At 42.7% G+C, this 21,602-nt stretch overlaps 1 protein-coding gene across 2 annotated transcripts in view; it reads left to right on the forward strand.

Moving 5' to 3' along the window:
• The window catches only part of SCNN1D (sodium channel epithelial 1 subunit delta), a 280,184-nt gene that overhangs the window by 160,898 nt on the left and 97,684 nt on the right, over window positions 1-21,602 (forward strand). For both annotated transcript variants that reach the window (XM_069610096.1, XM_069610095.1), the window contains exon 5: window positions 2,095-2,198. In XM_069610096.1, the coding sequence (XP_069466197.1) occupies window positions 2,095-2,198 (104 nt within the window). The remainder of the gene's footprint in view (window positions 1-2,094; window positions 2,199-21,602) is intronic.

Consider the following 21,602-nt stretch of genomic DNA (forward strand, 5'->3'; position numbering starts at 1 on the left):
CCTTTTGATGCTGCACTATGAAAATATCATCCATGCATTGCAGCTTCTGACCATTCCCTGTGTCGAACTGAAATATCTCTGTAAAAATGTGTTGAAATGATCAAAGAGCACACACAATACCTACCCGTCCATGGGCATAGACTTGTCCAAAAAGATACTTCCCTTGAATTGCATTCCCTACAACTGACAATCCTGATGTGAGCCGGTAACTTAAAGGCAACATCCCTGTCGCATTTTGCCATAAGTGCCTCTACCCCACAGTTCCTGCCCAAGGCCTGATCAGTGTTGTAATAGACCAACCGGCACTCCTCTTCATCGCTGTCATTCATGGACATGCCCTCAACTATGAGAAATGATGAATCAGGCAACACTCCCCTGCCTCCCTCTTCGGCACCACTCAAATGGGGGAAATCACCAGTTATTCCAGAGCCAGTTGGAAAAGGGGACAGTCAACCTTCCTTCCTTAACCTCTTTAAAGATCTTCTTCCCCACTGCTCCTGAGTGCTCCTTCACCGACCTCAAGTTCAATACTCACCTCCTCAACTTGGGATATTATGAGCCTCATTATGAGTATGGCGGTGTGGTAAAAAATGGCAGTAATGTGGCGCCACATTACTGCATCACCGTACTACAGGGTTGGCGGTGAGGTGGAGGATTTTTTCTCCTGGAAATTCACTGAAATCCCCATGGAGTGCTATGGATGCTACAAAATGTGTATTTATACCGCCTACCACCACTTGTAATCCCATGGTAAATCTGCATGATCAAGTGGCGAAGGGTAAGTCTGTTTGGCAGTGTTCGGGCAGATATACCACCAGAATACCACCAAACTCGTAATGAGGCCCAAATAAACTAACCTACATTCCTTCTGAAAACCCTCCCCCTGATCATCCTGGACATGAGTCAGTAAACACGATTGAGAAGATTGAGGGGTCATTTAGGCCTCGAGTCCTCATCCCACCTACTCATCTAAATCATGTGCTTAGACCTGGGTCTGGAGAGCCTGATGTCACAGCGCTGGAGATGGCACTAAGTTTGCTGTTTAGGCAAAAGCTCTAGAAGAGGGGTCAAGCAGAGCCCCGGTCCTTGGCAGGTGAAGCTCATGTTGCTCAGCAAAGGCAAGGGTGCACTGGAGGGACTCTGTGTGCTCTCTCTGACGATTTGAAAGCCATAATTTGCAGTGAATGTAAATTGATACTGACCAATGACCTAAGCAAATGTGACGAGCAATTATGAGAGTCAGCAAAGAATAACTTCTCCAGGTCCAATGAAATGGATGAGGATAAGATTTGCCATGAGCAGGAACAGCCACTAATACTGCTGAGCGCTCCCTCCACCCCCATTTTACACAAGCCAAGGCTTCCTGCAGCTGAGTTTAGACCCAGTCATAGTGCCCAGGACCTTTGGGGAGGTGACAGCAAGAATGACCATTCACACTTACACAGGAAACTCTGCTATGCTGATTGTGTTCATTAAAAGGGAGAACATGTTATTTGAATTCTTAGGGAAGTCGAAACATTTTGCTGGGTGGGGATTTGGCATGATTGATGGCAGGACTAACCAATCAGCCATTGGTATATTGTCAACAAGTTTATGTGATTTGCTATGCAGATATGGGTCTTATTGGAAAAATAATCTTCCCTGAAATTAGTCACATATTTTTTAGGAACCAAAATAGATTTTGCCAATAGTCTCAACTGAAAATGTGTTGATCATTGCACACTTTCTTTTTCTGACAATTATATTTTGCAAGACAATAAATGATTGCTTGACCTAAGGCGGATAGTGAGCATATGATACAAATGTTTCTGTGTTGAGAATCTGTACTGTGTTTGTGTACACTCAGCACATGGAACACACACACACACACACACACATGCACAACGGAGTCCTGGATTTTTTAAAAATGTATTATATTATTTATAATGCACTTAATACCCTGAGGTTCCTACGCGCGGACTGGGGATCGAACCTGGATTGCTCCACGTCGTCTTGCTGCTAAGGCGAATGCGTTGCCCCTGAGCTATCCTCCCGAGACAGCCCAGGTCTGTTTCAGATCTGAAACACTAAACTTCATTCTCTTTCTCCATTCAGTGAATACGTCAAGTTTCATCATGCGGTTCATGGCAGCTGCTATACCTTTAACAACAATGGGAGCATCGCTTTTTGGAAGGCAGCGACACCTGGTGTTAAATACGGTAAGGCATCAAGCACCGTAGGAGGGAGGGGCCAGGTGGGGCAAATGTATCTCTCTTACCCACTCCCGCGCCTCTGCACGCCCTAACCCCCATCCCAAAAGCAACCACCGGCATGCAAAACAAGATGTGGATTCTGCGTCTCTGAATGTGTGATCCCATTGGTGCCCTGAGAATTATTGAAGTGGAGGGGTGTAATTGTGCAAATAGTTTTCCCCAAATTGTCACAAGCATACCAGAAGGTTTTTTATTAATAGTGGGCTAAAATCGTGAATTTTGTATCACAAACCTAAGAAAAATATGGTTAAGATGTGATATGATAGTGTATTTATATAGCGCCTATACACAATGCGTTTCAAAGTGCTTCAAGGCAAGGGAGGGAACAATGGAAAATACAATGACATTCTTACAGGCCATGAACAGTAAGGATGTGAAATTAACTATCCTACTTGGTTTATAGTGATAATGTAGAAAGACAAAATGTAGAAAGTCAAAATGTCGAAAAATAAATGTCGAATTTTATTTTATGACGTTTTTTATTCGAAATGGGGGGTTCCTTCCCCAACCCCCCTTTTTTTTCTTTTTTTTTTGTTTTACCTATTTTTTTTTTATTCCCGGACCCCAAAATAAATATATAATTAAAAAAAAGGGAATTCGACATCTTTTTTTCCTACATTTATTTTTCGACATTATTGTCATTCTACATTTTATTTTCGACATTTTGACTGACCACCATCCTACTTGGCCTAGTGACATTTCAGATAGTGCAAGAGCTAAGACACTGATATGGAAGCCACACAATTTACAATCTGTTCTCTGGTATAACAGGAAAATCCAATTGATGCCACAACACCAACAGTGCAAAGGACCATTTTGCAAAATATGTTCATGCCGCGTGTGCCCAAAGAAAACAATATGTGTCAGCATTATTCTGTAAAACTCATGTTCTTACTGCCTGTGCCCAAAGCAGGGCTTGAGGCCTGTAAACACAACTTGTGGTCCGTCATTTTTATGAGTCTTGCCCCATGGAGCGAGTACACAAGATATGCCAGCATTGCCCAGTACGCACACACACACACACACTTACAACCCTTGCCCCCTGGAGCCAATGCTGGTTCCTTGCGCCCTCACCTCCAGCTCTCCTCTTCAGGCAGGAAGCGGGAAATGGGTAGAGCGGTGTCAATCAAGTCATCTCACTGATTTCTGCCTCCTGTGCATGCCCTGTGGCCCTGAAGGTGTCACCCTATCGAGGCCTCTCTCAGCACGATGCGCAAGAGCATCCTCTACTCAGGAGGGTGCCCGCAGCATCCCATCCCAAATTACTGACATTGCACAGAAAGCTGGGGAAGCAGAGCACCCCCAGACTTACATGTTTAGTTAGGCATGCATACGGGATACCAGGTGTGACTCAACACCAGCTTCCAATGAACGCTAAATTCGGCTGCTCACTGCAGTTGAGGAACCCTTAGCTTTTACTGGACATGGCCGCATGGCTTCTCCATAATGGATGGCGTGGCACGGCCCCATCTCGCATTGTGAGCAATCTTCTACCAGCAGAAAAAGGAGCGCACTTCTGGTTGCTCCCACGCTCTCCCCTAAACTTTCCAGTGGCTTGGAGGATGGAGCAGCAACTTAAAGAAAGATGACGCACTTTTCCGAATGTTATGTGCACCAACGGGGGCACCACAATGGTGAAGAAGCGGAGCTCGTGTCCATGACCCCACCAACAGCAACACAGGCCCCCCTGCGTACTGGTCCTAGCTCACGGCCTGCAATTTTCTCCCTCGCAACTTCAGGCAACAGTAAGGGGTTACTGGGAGCCTGCTACACCACCATGCAATTATTTAACGATAACATGCAGGAGAAGTACTCTGATCCCGACGCAATGCTGTGTACTGCATCTCACTTAACAGACGTCATAATCGCGCGACTTCTACCATCGTGCCTCCTCTGCTAGCCATCATACTCTGCCGCTCCAGTCAGGGACTCACAAGCCATAGGATGCTCCTGCTTTTTCCAACATTGAATTTGAGCTCTTCTAGCATTCACCGTGGCCATGCCAATGGTGCCTCCTATCTCCAGGATCCCGTCATGCCTCACTTTGGACATTTACCTAGAAGAGATAGATAATATTTTCGAATTCATATTGCACTTTCGCCAAAGCTCGGTATGTAGAACATTTTTATGTACAATGATTATTATTACTCACCGGGAGTTGGTGCTCATTTAACGACTTCGGAAGGGTGTAAGTCTCAGTTGGTTTTAGCAGGATTTAAAGCAACAACCTGAAGATCACACGCACAGATGTCAGCAGCAAGTGCTTAACCCTCTGAGCTATTTTACCAGCTGGCTATTGCATTAGCAACCCTAGCATGTAAAAAGGGTTAATTCTTGAACACCTTCGTGGTTGAAAGTCTGCCTCTCTTTGTCTTAACTCTGGAAGTAAAGAATCCGGGCGCTTTGTGGTATGAATTTATATGGTGTTAATCCCCTGTTCCAAGGGCTGGAATGGGGAGTAACGGTCTGGCAGACCAAGTTTTCGCTCGGGCTGTTATTCCCCGTTTCAGCCCTTGGAACGGGGGATTAAGGGTATCCACGGTGCTAAAAAAAAAAGTTTTTTCCTTCATCCAACGGGACATAGCGCATGTCCTGTTGAACGAAGGAAAATACTTTTCCAAGATGGCCATCAGGGAAAGGGTAGGTGGATCTCCGTACGGAGTCCCTCTTCCCTTTCCATAGCGACCTGTGGGAGCTGAGAAGAAAAAGCCGCTGCATACCGCCGCAGAAATAAGGTAAGTGGGGAGTGGGAAGGTGGGAAAAAACTAAAAAAAGATACACGGAGGGTGGGGGGAAGATGGCGGCGGGGCAAACCGGCCGTCAGGCTGCATGGAAAGTGGGCTTAGATTGCCCGGTCAGCCTGTGTTCTTAGCCACCTGATTGGCTGGCTCCCCCCACCAGGGTGCTAATATTTGATGAAGCCAAATTAGAATTCAACGTAGATATGTCACAAATTCTATTCCCAACCAAAGGCATTTATTCAGCCCAGCAAAGACTTTACAATAAAACTGCGAGAAGTGGTCAGCTTGTGTGTTGGGAGCCAAAGGAGGTGCACTAAGGAGAGACCAACGTATGTAGTGCAGCCCTTCCGAAATGACTCAGCTGCCGCCTATTTTTAGACAAAGCTATTACCACTGCAAAAGCCGTTGCTCAATCATAGCGCTGCATGAAAGGTAGTGAAAGAGGAACTGAAAAGAGAAGTTTGTGCGGTAACTTCAAGCACTGAAAATTGGTTAGACGGTAGGACTGCCCAGAGAAGACAATGCTGTGCACTGCAGCGAGAAAAGGATGCAGGAATTGCAACATCAGACCAACCGCAGAGGCGGTCCTGCTAAAAACAAGGACTCTACAGGAAACGAGGGTACGTTAAAAAAGTATTCCGCGAATAGAAGATGAGAAGAGTGCCACCCATTGATGACACTAAAAAAACTCAGAGGGGTTCGAAGACAGAACTAACAGGCTGCTTCATTAAGCAAAGGGCATAACTCACGAAAAGCCAACTACAAATTCCTACTGCAGCATCTTATTAGCTGGAGTCATGGCCAAACATAGAGCAGGTTCAGGATCTGGCCATCCGATTGTTTCCGAATAATGGTAAAACAGGTACTAGCAGTACAACACCTGGCATCAGACAAACTCTTGAAACAGTACCAAAGCATGTTGCACATGTTCAAGCACTTAAATCACTGTCTGGGTCTCATAGCATAAACAAAACCTACCCTAAATATAATTCTGAGTCCTCAGTCCCTCACTACCTCTGCAGGTGATTCGAGGTTCTACCAAAAAAGGTTTGTCTAGGGCTTAAGCGAAGTAGGTCTCTCAAAGTAATAAGATGGTGGTGACCTACAGCTTTCAGTGGACCCGTGCGGCTTAAAATCTTACGTGGTTGCCACCCACTAGCCTTTGCCCAACATTCCTAAACTCATACTTCGAATGGACACAATGCCCTTCTTCTTGAGATTAGATGTATACTGTGCATATCATCACCAGATCAAGCTCTGCCCAACATCCAAGCGACTCATTACATAAGTAAGCGCAGAAGGCTTGATTCAGTACATTAGAAGGTCATTCAGACTCTCCTCCATCATCTCAGCAGTGAATGGCTCATCTCTCGACAGGCACGCCCAATATCATGAATGTTCAATACAACATTCTGGTGTATCTGTCCTTCTCAGAGGACCATGATGTGGCACTAGGGGAAGTGATCCACCAGCTGCACACTAGTGGCCTTACTCTACACTGAAACAAGTGCTTCTTCTCGTAAATGCAAGGGGAATACATTAGGGTGTGCAATTTCCACTGATGGCATAGGACACATGCAGAGAGCATGCTTGATTCAATCAGGAAGGCTTCCAGACCCACCACAAAATAATCATTATAATATTTCATGGATTTGGTAAAATATGATTCCAGGAATGTTGCCGACTGTTTTGCAAAAAAAAACAGAGAACATGCAGATCTTACTCAAGGAAGGAATCCAGTGGGACAGCAAATTTAAAACACTCCTTATAAAACATTCAGTCTGCACACAAACACAGGACACAGCAAAGATACTCTGTTTATCCTCACTCACGCGGCACAATCGACGATCATTTCCGTCCTGGAATGGTTGGCACTGGCAGCATAATGCCAGTGGTTGAGCTTTGCAATAGTTTACATGGCATGCTAGAGAAATAAACAAGCAGACTACCTTTCAGGCTGCCCATAGAGTCTCACAACTAAAAATAAGTCTGTGATTTCATTAATACAGACAGAATACAGAGAACAATAGGCAGACTAATTTCAGAAGATGGAGGCTGTGTCTTTCAAGGCATCAAACACCACATGGAGAAATAATCTAAATCACAGAGAAATGTGGTGCCCACTCTACAGCCATACTGGAAAATAACTCCCAATATGTATTTGGAACTCGTCATGGAAAAGTGAGTTTTCAACGCATCTACTAAACTATACAATCCTCATTGATTTAGCTCAAGGAGGACATTTATTGATCATTCTCACCAGATTGTTACTTTGGGAAAAGTATTTGAAGCCAGTCATAGACTGTAAAATGGAGCACCAACTAGGGACTGTATGGGCTTTCACAAAAGCAAAAAATGCCATGGAACAATTATTATCCCAATACACAGTGTCGAATTGCCCAGCAACACATGGGACAAGATTGGTATCAGGTAATATTATCCCCATATATATGGTCGCCGTAAATAATATCGCTGGGAAAAGGTTGCGTCGATATTATATGGGTGTCCATATATATGGGGACAGGGAAAAAAGTTTGGGGGTTGCGGGGGTGTCCCCCGCATGTTCCATGCAATAATGTCACCACAAAAAACGGCCATTTTTCGGCGATATTTTTGCATGGCGAGATTGTTGTGGCAACATTATTACATGGAACCACAAGATTAGAGTGGACTTCGCTAGATTGCCATTGGATTGCCTGCAACCGGAGCGGAAATATGATCTGGTGATTGACGCATGCACGTGCAAGTGGCTGGAACTAATATTTAATAGATAAATGCAAATATTTCACAACTTATTTTGCAGAGAAGCTTTTTGCAGATTCCAAAGATATTGCTAGTATTGTACAGATGTGGCATAAACCAGGAAAAGGTATGCTGTACCTTCTTATAGGGCATGGACAGGTTGAAAGGAATAATTGCGCACAGAGTGACCAATCACTCCTCGACCCGGGTGGACTCTTTGCTCATGATGAGAAACGTGCAACCACCAGACTCAATCCATAGTGGCTGAGTCCCAAAACAACTTCACGGAGCTACCTCTGAGTGAAACTCATGACAGAATACGCCACAAGCAACTAAAAGGAAAAGCCAACCTTAATACTAGACAGGCATCTGGACACCATTCCCCAGAAATCCATACTTGGTGAAGAGGAACTTATCCAGAAAGCCGAGGTACAGCACGTCCAGATACAGTCTCTTTATCAGAGCAGTGAAGTTCAGAAGGGACACAAAACCACTCAAGAAGCATGAGAGTTGCAATACCAATTGATTTGAGTTTTACAGAAAGAAAACAACTAACAATGAACTGACAATTAACCCAGATCTGTGCTAAAGCGAGTGAGACTTGAGCTTGCAGCCCACCTCCTTCAGTGGGAGACAGATGTACTCCATATTAGTACCTGGCGCGACAAAAAAAAGAAAAAAATGTTCCTCTGGTTGGCTGGATTCTGAGCCTTACCTGATGGTATTCCCGATCACGCATCGGTGTGCAGCTCGCTCCCATCTCTGACGGCATTTTCATTTCAGAATGGCCGCAATGGAAAGGAACAGGGGACTACGTATAGACCCTTCTCCCTTTCCATGGCGGCCATTTTTTTTTGTTAACTTTTTTTTCTACTTACTTCAATGGCCACCAGGGAAAAGAAGAAGGGACTATATGTGAAGTCCCTTCTCCCCTTCCATCGCGGCCATTTTCTTTGTTTACTATGGGCGCCACGGAAACAGAAAACAGACTACTTTTTCTGTACGCGGTGGCCATTTTTTAAAACTTTTTTTTTTCCGGCTGTGAAATGCAACGCGTCTTGCAGCTGGGAAAAAGAACCCATAAATACCCTGGTCTAACGGGCCGGGGTACTAATGGCAATAAGCCCTTTGACGGCGGGCTATTTCCGCCTATGGTAATACCCCCGGGGCCTTCATTAAGGCCCTCGCTACCCTCGGGCCTGTAACTGTGGGCCCCGGGGGCATTACCTTAGGCAGTAATGGCCCACCGTCTCGGGGCTTATTGCCACAATAACCACCAAGCAACAGAAGGGCGAGTTCATCAGGGCAATTCAGAGCTCTCAGAAGAGTTTATAATGTCACTGAACACTAGCACCACTGACAGGAGTACCCACAAAAACCAGGCCGCCATGAAGACATTGGCTGAGTCACAAGAAAGATCACACACAAAAGGTTTGAATAGTTTGAAATGTACTAGACTGTCCTCTTCTTTCATTTCCAAAGAGAGAAATGGTGCAGTATCACCAGCTTGCTCCTCCTCTTTTGTCTCCAAGGCACCATGGTCTTTATGAGGTGATGGGCTAAGGGGAGTGAGGTGTTCTGGGGAAGGATTTGACTAAGGGAGCAGTCCCAATCCACTTGAAGGGAGAGCTGGAACAGCAGGAGATTATGCAGATCACATGGAAGTGCATTGACAGAATTGTCTATGGCTCCCAGAGTTAGAATTATCCCTTCTTTAATCACACATTCCCTCCCCAGAATAGTGGAATCAGGCAGAAGTTTCAATGCAAGAATCATTCCCTTCTAATTGGACAATGTAAATGTACTCTTCCTCCATACCATAAACAGTGCTGCTACTGGTACCAGAATTATGAATTTCACACTGGTGAAATTTCGCAGATAACGTGGATTGACTGCATCAATTGGCAACTCTCTTTAAAGTCTTTCTCGTGAGAGTCTGTCTGAATTCGGAACCTGCCAGTGTCCTGTGAGCTTGCCCTGTGAATTATAATTGTTCTTTTATAACGCGCTTAATACCAGAGATTGGTTTATACACATGGGATCGGGATTCAAACTTGTGTTGTGCTACGTTGTCTTGCTTCCAAGACAAACGCGTTGCTCCTGAGCTATCCCCCCTCACAAGTCTTTCTTCTGCATATGCTACTGCACTGTGGAGTAGCTGCCTTCCTCTGGGATTTGTAACAAAGGTGAAAAATGCAATCTCCCGCTCTTATAAATGTGGATTGCCAGAGCATTGTCCTCATTAGAAGATGGATGATGTACCATGTCTGAGGACCTTCTTCCATCCATCACTGGAATCCTGAGAAGCTTGCCTTAGAGCATGGTTACGCATCATGTGGCTTCCAAGTGTTTTGGTCTACAAATTCCATGATCCTTCACCATTGACTAGGCTGGCTAGAGATCGTGGGAGTTGAAGTCCAAAACATCTGGAGGGGCACATAGTGAGTAACTATGCCGTAACTCAGGTCCACCTTTCTAAGCATTTCCCCTGCCTTCTAAGCAAATCACAGTCTAAACAAGGACTCAAACAGCAGATCTTCTCTATGGCAGCATCTGAAAGTCTGTAGTGATGCCCCTATGGATGCTCAAGGGACTCTCTGTCCTATAAATCCTCCATCGCAAGCCGAGAGATATTACAAATCCAGAGTAACCGTTGATCCTCATTCCCTGATTTTTAACTCTCAACCACAACCAACACGCATCACATGGAGGGAACTGCAAGGTTTTGTTGCTGGGAGAACTACATTTCAAATGACTTTGGGAAATCACATAAGATAATATTGGGCCCCATTATTTCCCACTGTTCCATCAGGTTCTGCACTTTACCTTCTTTGGGAGGAGATCCATAGAATGCATAGTGTCCTTTAGATCTGATTTTCACCCTTTTGCATAATTTGACATTGACATTGACCATACTTTATTTCGGCAAGATGCCCTAAAAACAGCTATATGTGCATACCATCTAGATACAAACACCATAAATACATCATCAACATTAAAATCAATAGATAGATGATTGCTCTCATTTCATTAATACCTAACATTCCATATGAGCCTGTCTTCGGCTATTCATTGAATCAGTACACCCATTATAAAATAATAGCAGAGAACAGTAAAAAGTAAAATGAAGTTAAGTACTAGAGCTCTCTTTAAGTTCAACGTTTCTCCTCCTCCAGGCCCTAATTAAATACTCTGGAGTAGCATACGCCATGTCCAGCTGAAATGAGTGTTTTACACATGTCTTCTACCACAATCAGTGGCCTCACCCCATGATTCTTAAGGCAGTTTTCAGTTTGGGGCGGTCAGGTGTCGCTTGCGACACCTATAAGCAGAAATGATTGCATTAGAGTACAGATAGGGAGGAATGACATATGAGGAGTAACACACAGCCTGTAGGTGTTGTTTGGTTATTAGGGATTTCCCACCCAGTTCCTACCTCTCCCCGCCCAAAACACCTCCCGGTGGGAACTATTTGAGCTCACTTTAATGAAAACTTATCATCAAATTTTGCACTCGAATTGCCTGCCAGTGTTTTTTCAAATTAGTCTTGTGAGAGTGAATGACTTAATTGAAGGTGTAAACCTACTACTGGTGTAATAAAAATGTCATGGCGAGGTCTCCCAACAGCCACTCGATTTATAAGTACTCGGTGAGTCCTTCACTGATGTCCTCTTAAAAAGCAGCATTGCCAAGGCCAGCAGTTTTGTCTTGTGTATAAGTATTAGACATTTTCCAGGCATTGCAATTAGATGTCCCGGTACATGCACCATTTTGCACCTGCTCCCATCAATGGCCAGTTAACACCACTATAGCAGTTCCTGGCAAATGTCTTTTCCATCCCTAGACTAAAGCACAAACTGTTGGCATTGCCAATGCTTGTTTAAATTGTTTTGACGAATCCTAATGTACGCCAGACAAATCAACAAAAAGTGCTGTAGAGATTTAAATTTACCATCACAGAATGAACAATAATCGATCCCCGAGTTTTCCCAAAGTTTTCTTAGCAACGCTAGTGGTAGGATATTTAGCCTCATTTTCATAAACAACGAGCGTGCATTTGATGACTTGATGCCCTCTAAAAATCTTTCACACTTAAAATCTTTTTTATGGCCACATAAAACCATTCAATGGCTAAGGACAAACAATTAGCGATCTCCTTACCATTCGTAAAAGGCTTCCTTTATCATATGTTTGCTATTTTGTGGCATTGCAGTTGGATTATGCCAAATGGGTCCAGACAAGGGTAAATAAATGAAAGTCTAAAACAGATAAAACAGGTTAATTTGGCGGCTCCTTCGCAGTTCATGAAATCTAACAGGGCTTGCGCCTGTAGCTCCTCAATTCATTATTGTTCCACAGTCTGAGCCATTATAGCAATGGTTTTATTGCAACAGTTTCTACCAGCGCAGTGAAACCCAGTTCAAAGTGTATTAACACATTAGATGCACTTTTTGGGAGAAAAGGTATTCCTTTCCGAAAAATATTCTCTGTAGCTTATGGTTATTTGTCCATTTGTGACCCCATAGTTCTGCTGCCACTGCTTGGGATCTATGAACTCCAACACTGGAGTAACAGTTTGTTTGCTAAATGTAAATGACTTTGCAAAACTCAGGATTGTGTTGCTTCTTCTTGTGAGGATTTGGTTAGCTTTCTCGATGTGCTGATCCCATTTACCGTTCCTACCTAGCCTTATCTCCAAGTTAGCGAAGGAGTTGACTTCTTCGATTAAAACACCCCCTATCCGTTCTGTAAGGTTCGTGTATTTTTTCATCCTTTCCCACAATGCATCGGTTTAGGTTTTGGTGGGTTGATATTCAGGCCTTTATCATTACAGAATATATTAAACTGCCCTATTATCATGGAGAGGCCACTTGAGGTTGGGGAAATGAAAACAGCATCATCTGCCAACGTGAGTATGTTGCTCTTTACTCCACTCAACTTAGAAGAATCAGCATCATTTACACTCTGTGTGCTTCCCAATGGCATTTAAAGGCCAATTTATTTTTTTAGTAAATACCTCTGGATGGATATATTTAATGTCATTTTTCTATCATATCGTTATATCTCCACCTCGTACTCAACAACCACTTTGCTGGCAGCCATCTCTAGCATGCCTCTTGTAGCGCTTTGTTGGGTGGTACCTTTTACTCAAAATATGTAATATTGTGCCCACATGATGAACATTTTTGATGCTGAGTCCATTTATTATGTGCATCATGGCACCCTTATTCCATGTTGCATAGAGCCCCTATTCCTGATGTATCATTTGGTGTCCACATTCAGGATACTCCAGAATTCCTAAAATGTCATATGGTGCTTGTTTTTCTATTACAGTGAACTGGATGGTGCTCCCATTCCACTTATTAGGGATGATGGTGGTGGTCATAGTATGTGTGATGATGTCGCACATACTAGATATGTCAGGTGGGACCCCATGCCGGATATACTAAATGCTTCCTGGTTATTGATATCATGGATGTTACTCCATCTACATGATGCGTTGGTTGGTAACCTATCACTGATCCATCAGAGGGTAGCACTATTCACAATGTCATAATGTGCCCTTATTCTGGATAAGCTGGATGGTGTCCATTATCCCAGATATGTGAGCTGGTGCCCCTAGTCCTGGGATTTCTTAGGATATCCCTATAGCATCTTTCTCTGCTGTTTCGCCAGTATTTCTGAGCTGCTGTAACGCACTATCATTTGCTGTTATGTCTGGTGGTCTCCCTAAATTCCAAGATACAAAGCCTCCTCTTCTTGGTCAGTCTCCAGCTCCTTTAAATATATCCTTCAGATAGGCTGTGCTTAGCTGATCTAGCCCTACTCCACTCCAAACAGTGACCCTATTATATGTTGGTTATGATAGATGGGTGCCCCTGATGTCAATTGGCACCCTCTATGACTGGTATGGCATACGGTGTCCTTCTTGATTTCGTCAGATAGTGCCCATATGTGTGTTATGTTGAATGGGCCTCCTACCCCTGATAGGAGCTATTTTTGATGCCGAATGGTGTTCCGGATTCTGGATAGATCAGATGGAAAGAGAATTGATGACATGTTACAAGGTCTCCCTGTTTGTTATGACAAATGGGCCTCCCTACTCCTGTTTTGTCAGACATTGATTCCATCCCGGATATGAGAGATGATGCACCTATCCTAAATCTTCTGTATTGTACCCGTATTCCAAATGTGCATGATGGTGCCCCCCTCTTATATTGCCTGATGCCCAGAATATCTTGTGTGTCTGATGGGAGCCCTTCTTTCAGATGGTGCCTCTTTTCCTGATGTTGGATGGATCTCTTATTTTGATATGTCATATTCTGTCCTTGTTATTAATATGTTGGATGGTGTCCCCTAGTTATGATATTGTTGATAATGCTCTTACTTTTGACCCTATTGCAGTTATGACAATTGGCATGTTCTTTTATTCAAGTTTTCAAGTTTGATTTTTCTCCCAAACGCTGAAAAACAATATCCCAAACGCTGTAAAACAGCAAATTCTTAAACCCACTATGTATTCCTTTGTTCATGTTTTTGTTGACTGCAGATGTTAACATGGCTAAAACCCCTTCCAGTCCTTTCTGGCCATCACAGGCTAAGGGTATGAAGTCTCAGGTAGTCCAGGGGCGTCATTTCACCAAAATGCCAGGGGTACCGGAAGGGACATCACATGGCCCTTGCCCTCTGATGCCATCACAGGAAGTGATGTCATTTGACCCTGCCCCCAGGTGACATTAAGGGAAGTGAGGGTATACAACCTTTCACCACTTGACAAAATAGCAAGTGGCACCACATAGCATTGTTCCTCAGTACACTAAGAAACATATGGTTACGATATCCCTGTAATATGATATAAATTTCATGCAAGAATGAATCACCATAGGTAGCGTTAACATCAGTGTGTATAGGTCCATATTACCAAATTACTGTGAATGTAAGCAGATGTCCAACACAACAACCTGAACTACTGCACATCACTCGGCTAAACTGTAAACAAACAGAGCATCTCTAAGAGGCCTTAACCCCAAAGAGCAAACATCCAGTGCCTGCCAAGTGTCTGGCCACAAACTGGAAACAGCAACTGACCAACAAAAGGCCAACCTGAAAAGCAATGGTCTGGAGGGTTGCCCAGAGATGTGACAGTGGTTCTGAATGATTTGAAACCTTCTAGTCATCACTGTTTTTTGCTTATTCGGTAAGTGACCCAAATTTCTTTTTGTAAGGTGGGAGACAGAGGGGATGTGTTGGAGGATGTGTTGCAGGTCACATTAATTGCAGGGTTTTTTATTTTTAAATATAAGCAGCAGCTGAGCTGGGTCTAGAGACCGATGCTACCCCTCACTCCTGATGCCCAATGAGGCTGGAATATGTCTGGGGATGCCCGTGGTCTCCTGCAGAAGGGATGTGACCTAGCAGTTTGGGCTGGACTGCCCTTTCGGGTGGGACCAAGCATGATTTGCATATGGTCGTTCCCCTTCTGTAGTGGCTTGGCAGGCAGAAAGACGATGGCCTGGAGGCTTGGCCAAAACTGTACCAGTGGTTATGAATGATTTGAAACCTTCCAGTCATCACCTTTCTGCTGTGCTTATTTGGTATGTAACCCACCGTTGTTTTTGTTAGATGGGAGACATAGGGGAAGGATGTGTTGCAGGTCATGGTAACTGCAGTTTCTTTAAAAGTTTTAAAATGTAAGCAGCAGCAGCTCCATGACATCACCCCTACAAAAGGCCCAGTTTATAATTTTCTTTGGTCATTTATATCTTGCTTAATGCCAGCCTCCTCCAGGTTCTAAGCACTGGAACATGAACTGAACCCATGTTGTACTGCATTTTCTTGATCCCAAAGCAAGTGTGTTGCCTCTGAGCTATCCTTCCAAATATATATTTGTTTTGCTTGAGGAAGGAACATATGGTTTACTTGAAAGGCGTAGGGCAACTTCATGTACTTTAATAATTTCACCTTGTGTCTATCTACAGTGTGCCTGTGATGCGGGTCTGGCAGATCTAGGTGAGGCCCCCCAGTGCCCAGGCAGGATTGGGGGCAGAAGCCACTGGGGCATACCCATCGCATCACAGATCCAGTGGCCCACTGGATGTGGAAAGCAGACGAGAAACACTGATGAGATTTGCGTTCATGCTATGTTGTCACTGCTCTTACCCATTCCCAGCCAGCTAGACCTAGACCCCATATCCTTCCTGTTGCTACAGTACTGGGTATGAGCTGCACAGACAGCCCAGTCTCTGACCCCATCCCTTCAGGCATTCTCCACTAATTGACTGCCAACCTGTTAGTGATGGCGGCTTCATGGTTTCTCCTGCATCCCTGTTATTTCTCCAGCTAATGAGATCTATATTCCAGGTGAAAAAAGCTGTGGCACATTTAGCTGCATCTACAACCGCCTTTTTCAGGTGCAACACAGATATCTGCGTTTAGCACTGCCTCTCTGTCCAGTGGCTCAGGGGTCGCAAGAACAGGTCTAGGGGTACCAGAGAACAGGGGCAGGGGTAGCTTTTGCTACCCATGCAAACCTCCAAATGACGTCCCTAAAGTAGTCACCTTTTCTTTTGCCTTCTACATCTGGAGAGCCTACAGGATTAGAGGTGTGGTCACGTTGGTTGACCATATAAGGAGTTGTGCTAATTCTGAGATTGTTGGGGACTACATGTCTAGAGATATGGTAGAACCTTCTGTTCCTCAACCAAATGATACAGGCCCCATAATTTGATGGCTTCAGTATATTTGCATTTATCAATTAATTATATGTATTAGTTAATAGTCTTTTTCTCAGGGGTTTATTCATGATATTGATTGGAGATATTATATTGTACTGTGAGTTTGTTTTTATAATGTGTAATGATATATAATATAGTGTATAACACATAATGTAAGTCATGTAGTATGTTATATTTTATCTTGTCTTTGTAAAAGTTTCTAGCTATGCAAATAAAATTCCCACTTACTGTAAAGCAGATATTCCTCGCCTGGTATGGCACCGTGAGCTAAAATCGGATTGTATAACACATTTTGGCAATTTATGAACCACCGGGCCTAGAGACAGTACCATGGCCACACCTCTCAGATTGTGCCTAAAAGGTTGGAAACACATTGCTGAGATTGCTGTTGGTACTCTTGATCAGAGGGGAATTGTGGTGCTAAATTGTCCTTGTAGATGGGACCAGACAAATACGCAATTAATTATTCTCTGCTGGTAAGACATGGTGGGCTAAAATGTAATTGTAGGCCAAACTACGTGAGCACCATCTGCTAGAACTGGTTATTTGGCCTTGTTTTCTTCTCAGTAAATGGGCTTTTCATGCATATTTTCCACACGATGCTATGTTATGTAGCATTCATAACACTTTGTGCTGCCATGGCTATGAACTTGAAGCACTGATGCAGTCTGGGCTGACATTGCATGACACACTCAGAGCGATCATTGCATAAAATAAGACTTGTAATAGCAGAGATGACTATGCAGATTAAACATTGATATCAAGATTAAATGTTGTTTAGGATGAATGGTGTAATACCTCTGCTCAGGTTATGTTGCTTGGATGAGCGAGAGGTCCATAATGGCTATGATCCATTCCATCAATTTATTGAATGAGCATAAAAGTGCCCAGGCAATTGGCGGCAGAAGTCAATAGGCTTAGCTGGCACAGCATTCAGCTATCCCTGACAGCTGATTGCAGGTGTGGGCTCAGCAAAATACATAAATATATTTTCATTAATTCAAAAACTTTACAAAATCATTTTCTGTTACGGAATTCTGGAGCAAATATAGGGAGCACGCACACATCTGTGTGTTTGGTGTCAAACGTTTTGAATAGAGGCCTGCCTCATGTGAACAACATCAACATTAAATATGGGTCTACTAGAACTTGCCCAGAAAAGAGTCCCTTATGCATCAGACTTATGCCACTAGCCCCTCTCCAACATGGCATCCTTGTTCACTTTTGGCGCTTTTGGCAGATCAACAAAATACAGGCTTCGTAACTAAACAGGGCTTCCCTCATTGGGCCTGTGCTAAATAACCATGCCAGTATGGGATAAACAATAACGTGTCTAGGTTCTTCCACTCTTGGGCATGCAGGCCTCCTGAGATACTTTTGCATCTTTAGTAATATAGTAGCCAGTCACTCCTTTAAACAATCACAGGAACATCACAGCCCTAACCTTTTTACATAAGGGCATATGGTCATAGTTCTGCTTTATATGGGCATAGTGTCTTGTTGCTATTTGTAATCCACACCAGAAACAAACTGTCTTGTGCACTGCTTCCTGATTTGGGGGCACAGTGCCATAGATCGCAGGAGGGGTCTTAATTTCGATGACCGTTCACTCTTTTACTATTGAGATCTCTCGCAATACTGGCCTCCAATTCATTATCCCCCTCTTCCTTTGTCTAGGTAAGAGACATAGTGCCATTCCCAATACAAGACTTTATTGCACAACTTGGCTCTTTCAACCAAGAAAGAAATGAAACATAATCGCAACCGACTAAACTGTGCACCAAGAACCTGGGCTGATTTATGACAACCAATTTTCAAAGTGATTGGCTCTTCCATCCGTGGGAAACCAATTTGATTCATGGAACGTCTGCTGTGTGACAAAGAGCTGCACCTCAAAATCAGTGAAATCCACAACCAAGAGCCAGGAAGCAACAACACCACCCCCATCCCTCTACCCCCACATTCCTCAACTAAGTCCTCACTACAAAAATGTTGCATTCTTACACCACCCACCAATCAGTGAAAATTATAAAAATATTTTTAAAAACAAATTACATATTACAAAATCAATTAAACTTCTTTCTAAAATTATTTCTATTACAATTCATGAGGTAGTAGACAGGATTCAAACTAATCATTAATAACATCCCAATAAGTTATCTAAAATATATATTTCACTTAACATTTAAAATACCTAATTCATGTAACATTCTCACAACTTCTGAGGTTAAAAAGAGTGTATTGCCTGCATTCACACGGTTCCATATGTCGTCTGTGCATACATCTTTACTTGATCTAAAGAAACGTTGGACATTCAACTAAGATGTGTTTGAGGGTCCGAATAACACCTAGATCCTTACAGTAGTCATGTATGTTACTAGTTAGATTACCATCTTTAGAGCGCACATGAAAAATCTCCCCTGTCGGCAAGAGATGTAGTCGAAGACACACAAACTGTTCTCTGATGTTGTTCTCTGATGGTCAGACAGGGATATTGATCAAGATACTTAAGCAGGGATCCCACGGATGTATTTATTGGTGCAAATGTGGAATGCACTTTGTAGTTCCGAGTTTATGCTGTAGTACTGATCCAGTCCATTTCTTTGACGTTTCTTTTTAGTGGATTTTCAACCAATTCAATCCCGCCTCTTCCACAATGATCTAGCATAGCAACTGTGTATGATTCCATAGAGGCCAATACATTAGAAGACTTTTTATGCATAGTCACTTGGAGGTCTGCATACTGGGTGTTTTTAGAAGATGAATCAATTCATCCTAAAAGGGACACCACTCTCCATTGAAACCAGGCTTGGAGTGATGAGAGATAAAGCTCAAAACATAATTGAGCCATGGGCATTGAAGAGGGCAGGTTCAGGACTTTCTTCCAGACTCTACCCTCTAATATTTCCTACGGCAGACCATTCACCATTTGCTCAATCTCTAATCCATATAACACATTCGGAACGACTTTCCCAACATAGAACCTTAATAATGGCTTGATGGAGAATTTACAATATTTATGATAGATTTTCTTCATTTGGAAAACTAGTTGGTCTATTTTATTCTCAGTTCTTTTAACAACAGCTTCCTTGTTTGGTTGCATTGTGAAACAGAAGCCTAAATAGATGATCTCACTCATTACATCTATTTGGATTCTATCAATAGACCATTTGAATTTTTTACACCTCCTGTCCTTATGTTTATGGAAATGTATGCTGATACACTTCTTGTAGTTTATGACTTAACCATTCCTTCTTTCATAAGCACTCCGGGCTGTTAGTAGCTGTTGAAGGCCAATTTGTGTAACATATAGGAGGGAGAAATCACCAGCATATGCCAACCAACTAATTCCCAGCCCTGCAATTTTTGGACTAACCAGCGCTAGATCATACATGGACTCTTTGAGATCTGCTAAATAGAAGTTGAAAAGGCAGGGAGCTAAGTTGGAACCCTGTCTTAATCACCTTGTTTTGGTAATGGGATCTATAGAACTACCAGAGGCATCTCATCAAACTTTTACCGTTGTGTCATTATGGATATATGCCAAGATGGCTAGCAATGGAGGAGGATTGTTCAATTTCTTCAGTTAATGCCAAAGGAGTTGATGATTAACCATGTGAAAAGCTTTAGAAAAATCGATCATCGCCACATATTGAGACGAGATAGAAGATTTCTTGCAAGACCATGCCTTATCCTTCTAGCTGATAAGATCAAACCATTCAAAGTTGTTGACATCCCTTTCCTGAACCCAGTCTGGAATTTTGAGATGATTCCTTTTTCCAGAACCCAGGATTCCAGTTTTTCGAGAATCAAGGCTGCGAAAATCTTACTGTCTGAATCTAGCAACGCTGTATGTCTATAATTGCTTGGATCCACGCACTTACCTTTCTTATAGATAGGGATTATAATAGATTGTTTCCAAGTTTCAGGCATTAATCAGTGTTTAAAAATATCCTTGAAAAGATGTGTTAGCAATGTTGAACACATCCCTTTATTTAATTTTAGAACGATGTTGGTCAATCCATTTGGTCCCGCGGCTCAAGAAGCCGAAGCCTTTGTAATGAGTTGCTCTATATATTTTCTCTCAAAATCTATGTCCCAAGCAGCATTGTTAGGCGTGTTCTTAATTGACTTAATTTCATCGTTAATTTTAATCCAATGTCTACGCCAATTAGTTTCACTCACCATGTTGCTCTGAGATTCAATTTGCAAATGACCTAAATTATTAATTATTGATCAAATATTTTGTGTATTCTTTTGAGAGACACTATTGAGCATTGTCTCACCATCTGTTTGTATGATCGAATCTTTATGGTTATGGATCCAATATTTATACACTCTGGCTAACGCACATTTCTCCTCAAGTTATTTTTCATTGTTTAAACCATTTAATCCTAAACTGTTGTTGGTAGACTTTCTTTCAAACCCATACAGCTCGATTAAATCTATGCGTATTGGTAGTTCTCATTTTTTGCAAACATTTTGGCATCTCATTTTCTCATAGAAACTCCTTAAAACCCTGATTTGAACACACAGCTGTCAATTCCCCCATGGTAGTATTATTAGTAAATTCTTCTAATTTCTTCACCAGTCTAGTCCCTTCACTTTTACATTTCTGGATCCAGTTGCCCCCACAATTCACAACCAAGTCCCTATGACAATTAGAAGAATCTCTTTTTTCATCAAGTTTGAGCGATGTGAACAGAATATTACGATCACTTAAATTAGTGTATTTCACCTCAAATGAACTACAGCTATCAAACATGGCCATTGCTAAAATGACATAGTCAGTGATAGATGACTGAGCTCACCTTTTCCAAGTTGCCTTTTCTGCAAATCCCCACTCACATTACCGTTGACAATCATCATGTCGAACTCTTGAAACATTGCTCTCCATTTGTTCCCATTAATGCTGTTGTAACGTCTATCCATTTTACAATTGTTAAGGCAATGGGAATTTAGGTCACCTGCCAGTATCACTTGGGGTTCACGTCAGATTGTCATGAGCCCAATATTTCTGATATTGCATTCAGGAATATATCTAATTTCACTACTATTGGGTTCCAATAAAGATTTATCAGGAGGACGCATAGCTTCTTGCCATTTTTTTTCAGTCTCTGTGAAGACGGCTA

The sequence above is a fragment of the Ambystoma mexicanum genome, chromosome 8 (genome assembly GCF_040938575.1).
Source record: "Ambystoma mexicanum isolate Mex_15411 chromosome 8, UKY_AmexF1_1, whole genome shotgun sequence".
Lineage (NCBI taxonomy): Eukaryota > Metazoa > Chordata > Amphibia > Caudata > Ambystomatidae > Ambystoma > Ambystoma mexicanum.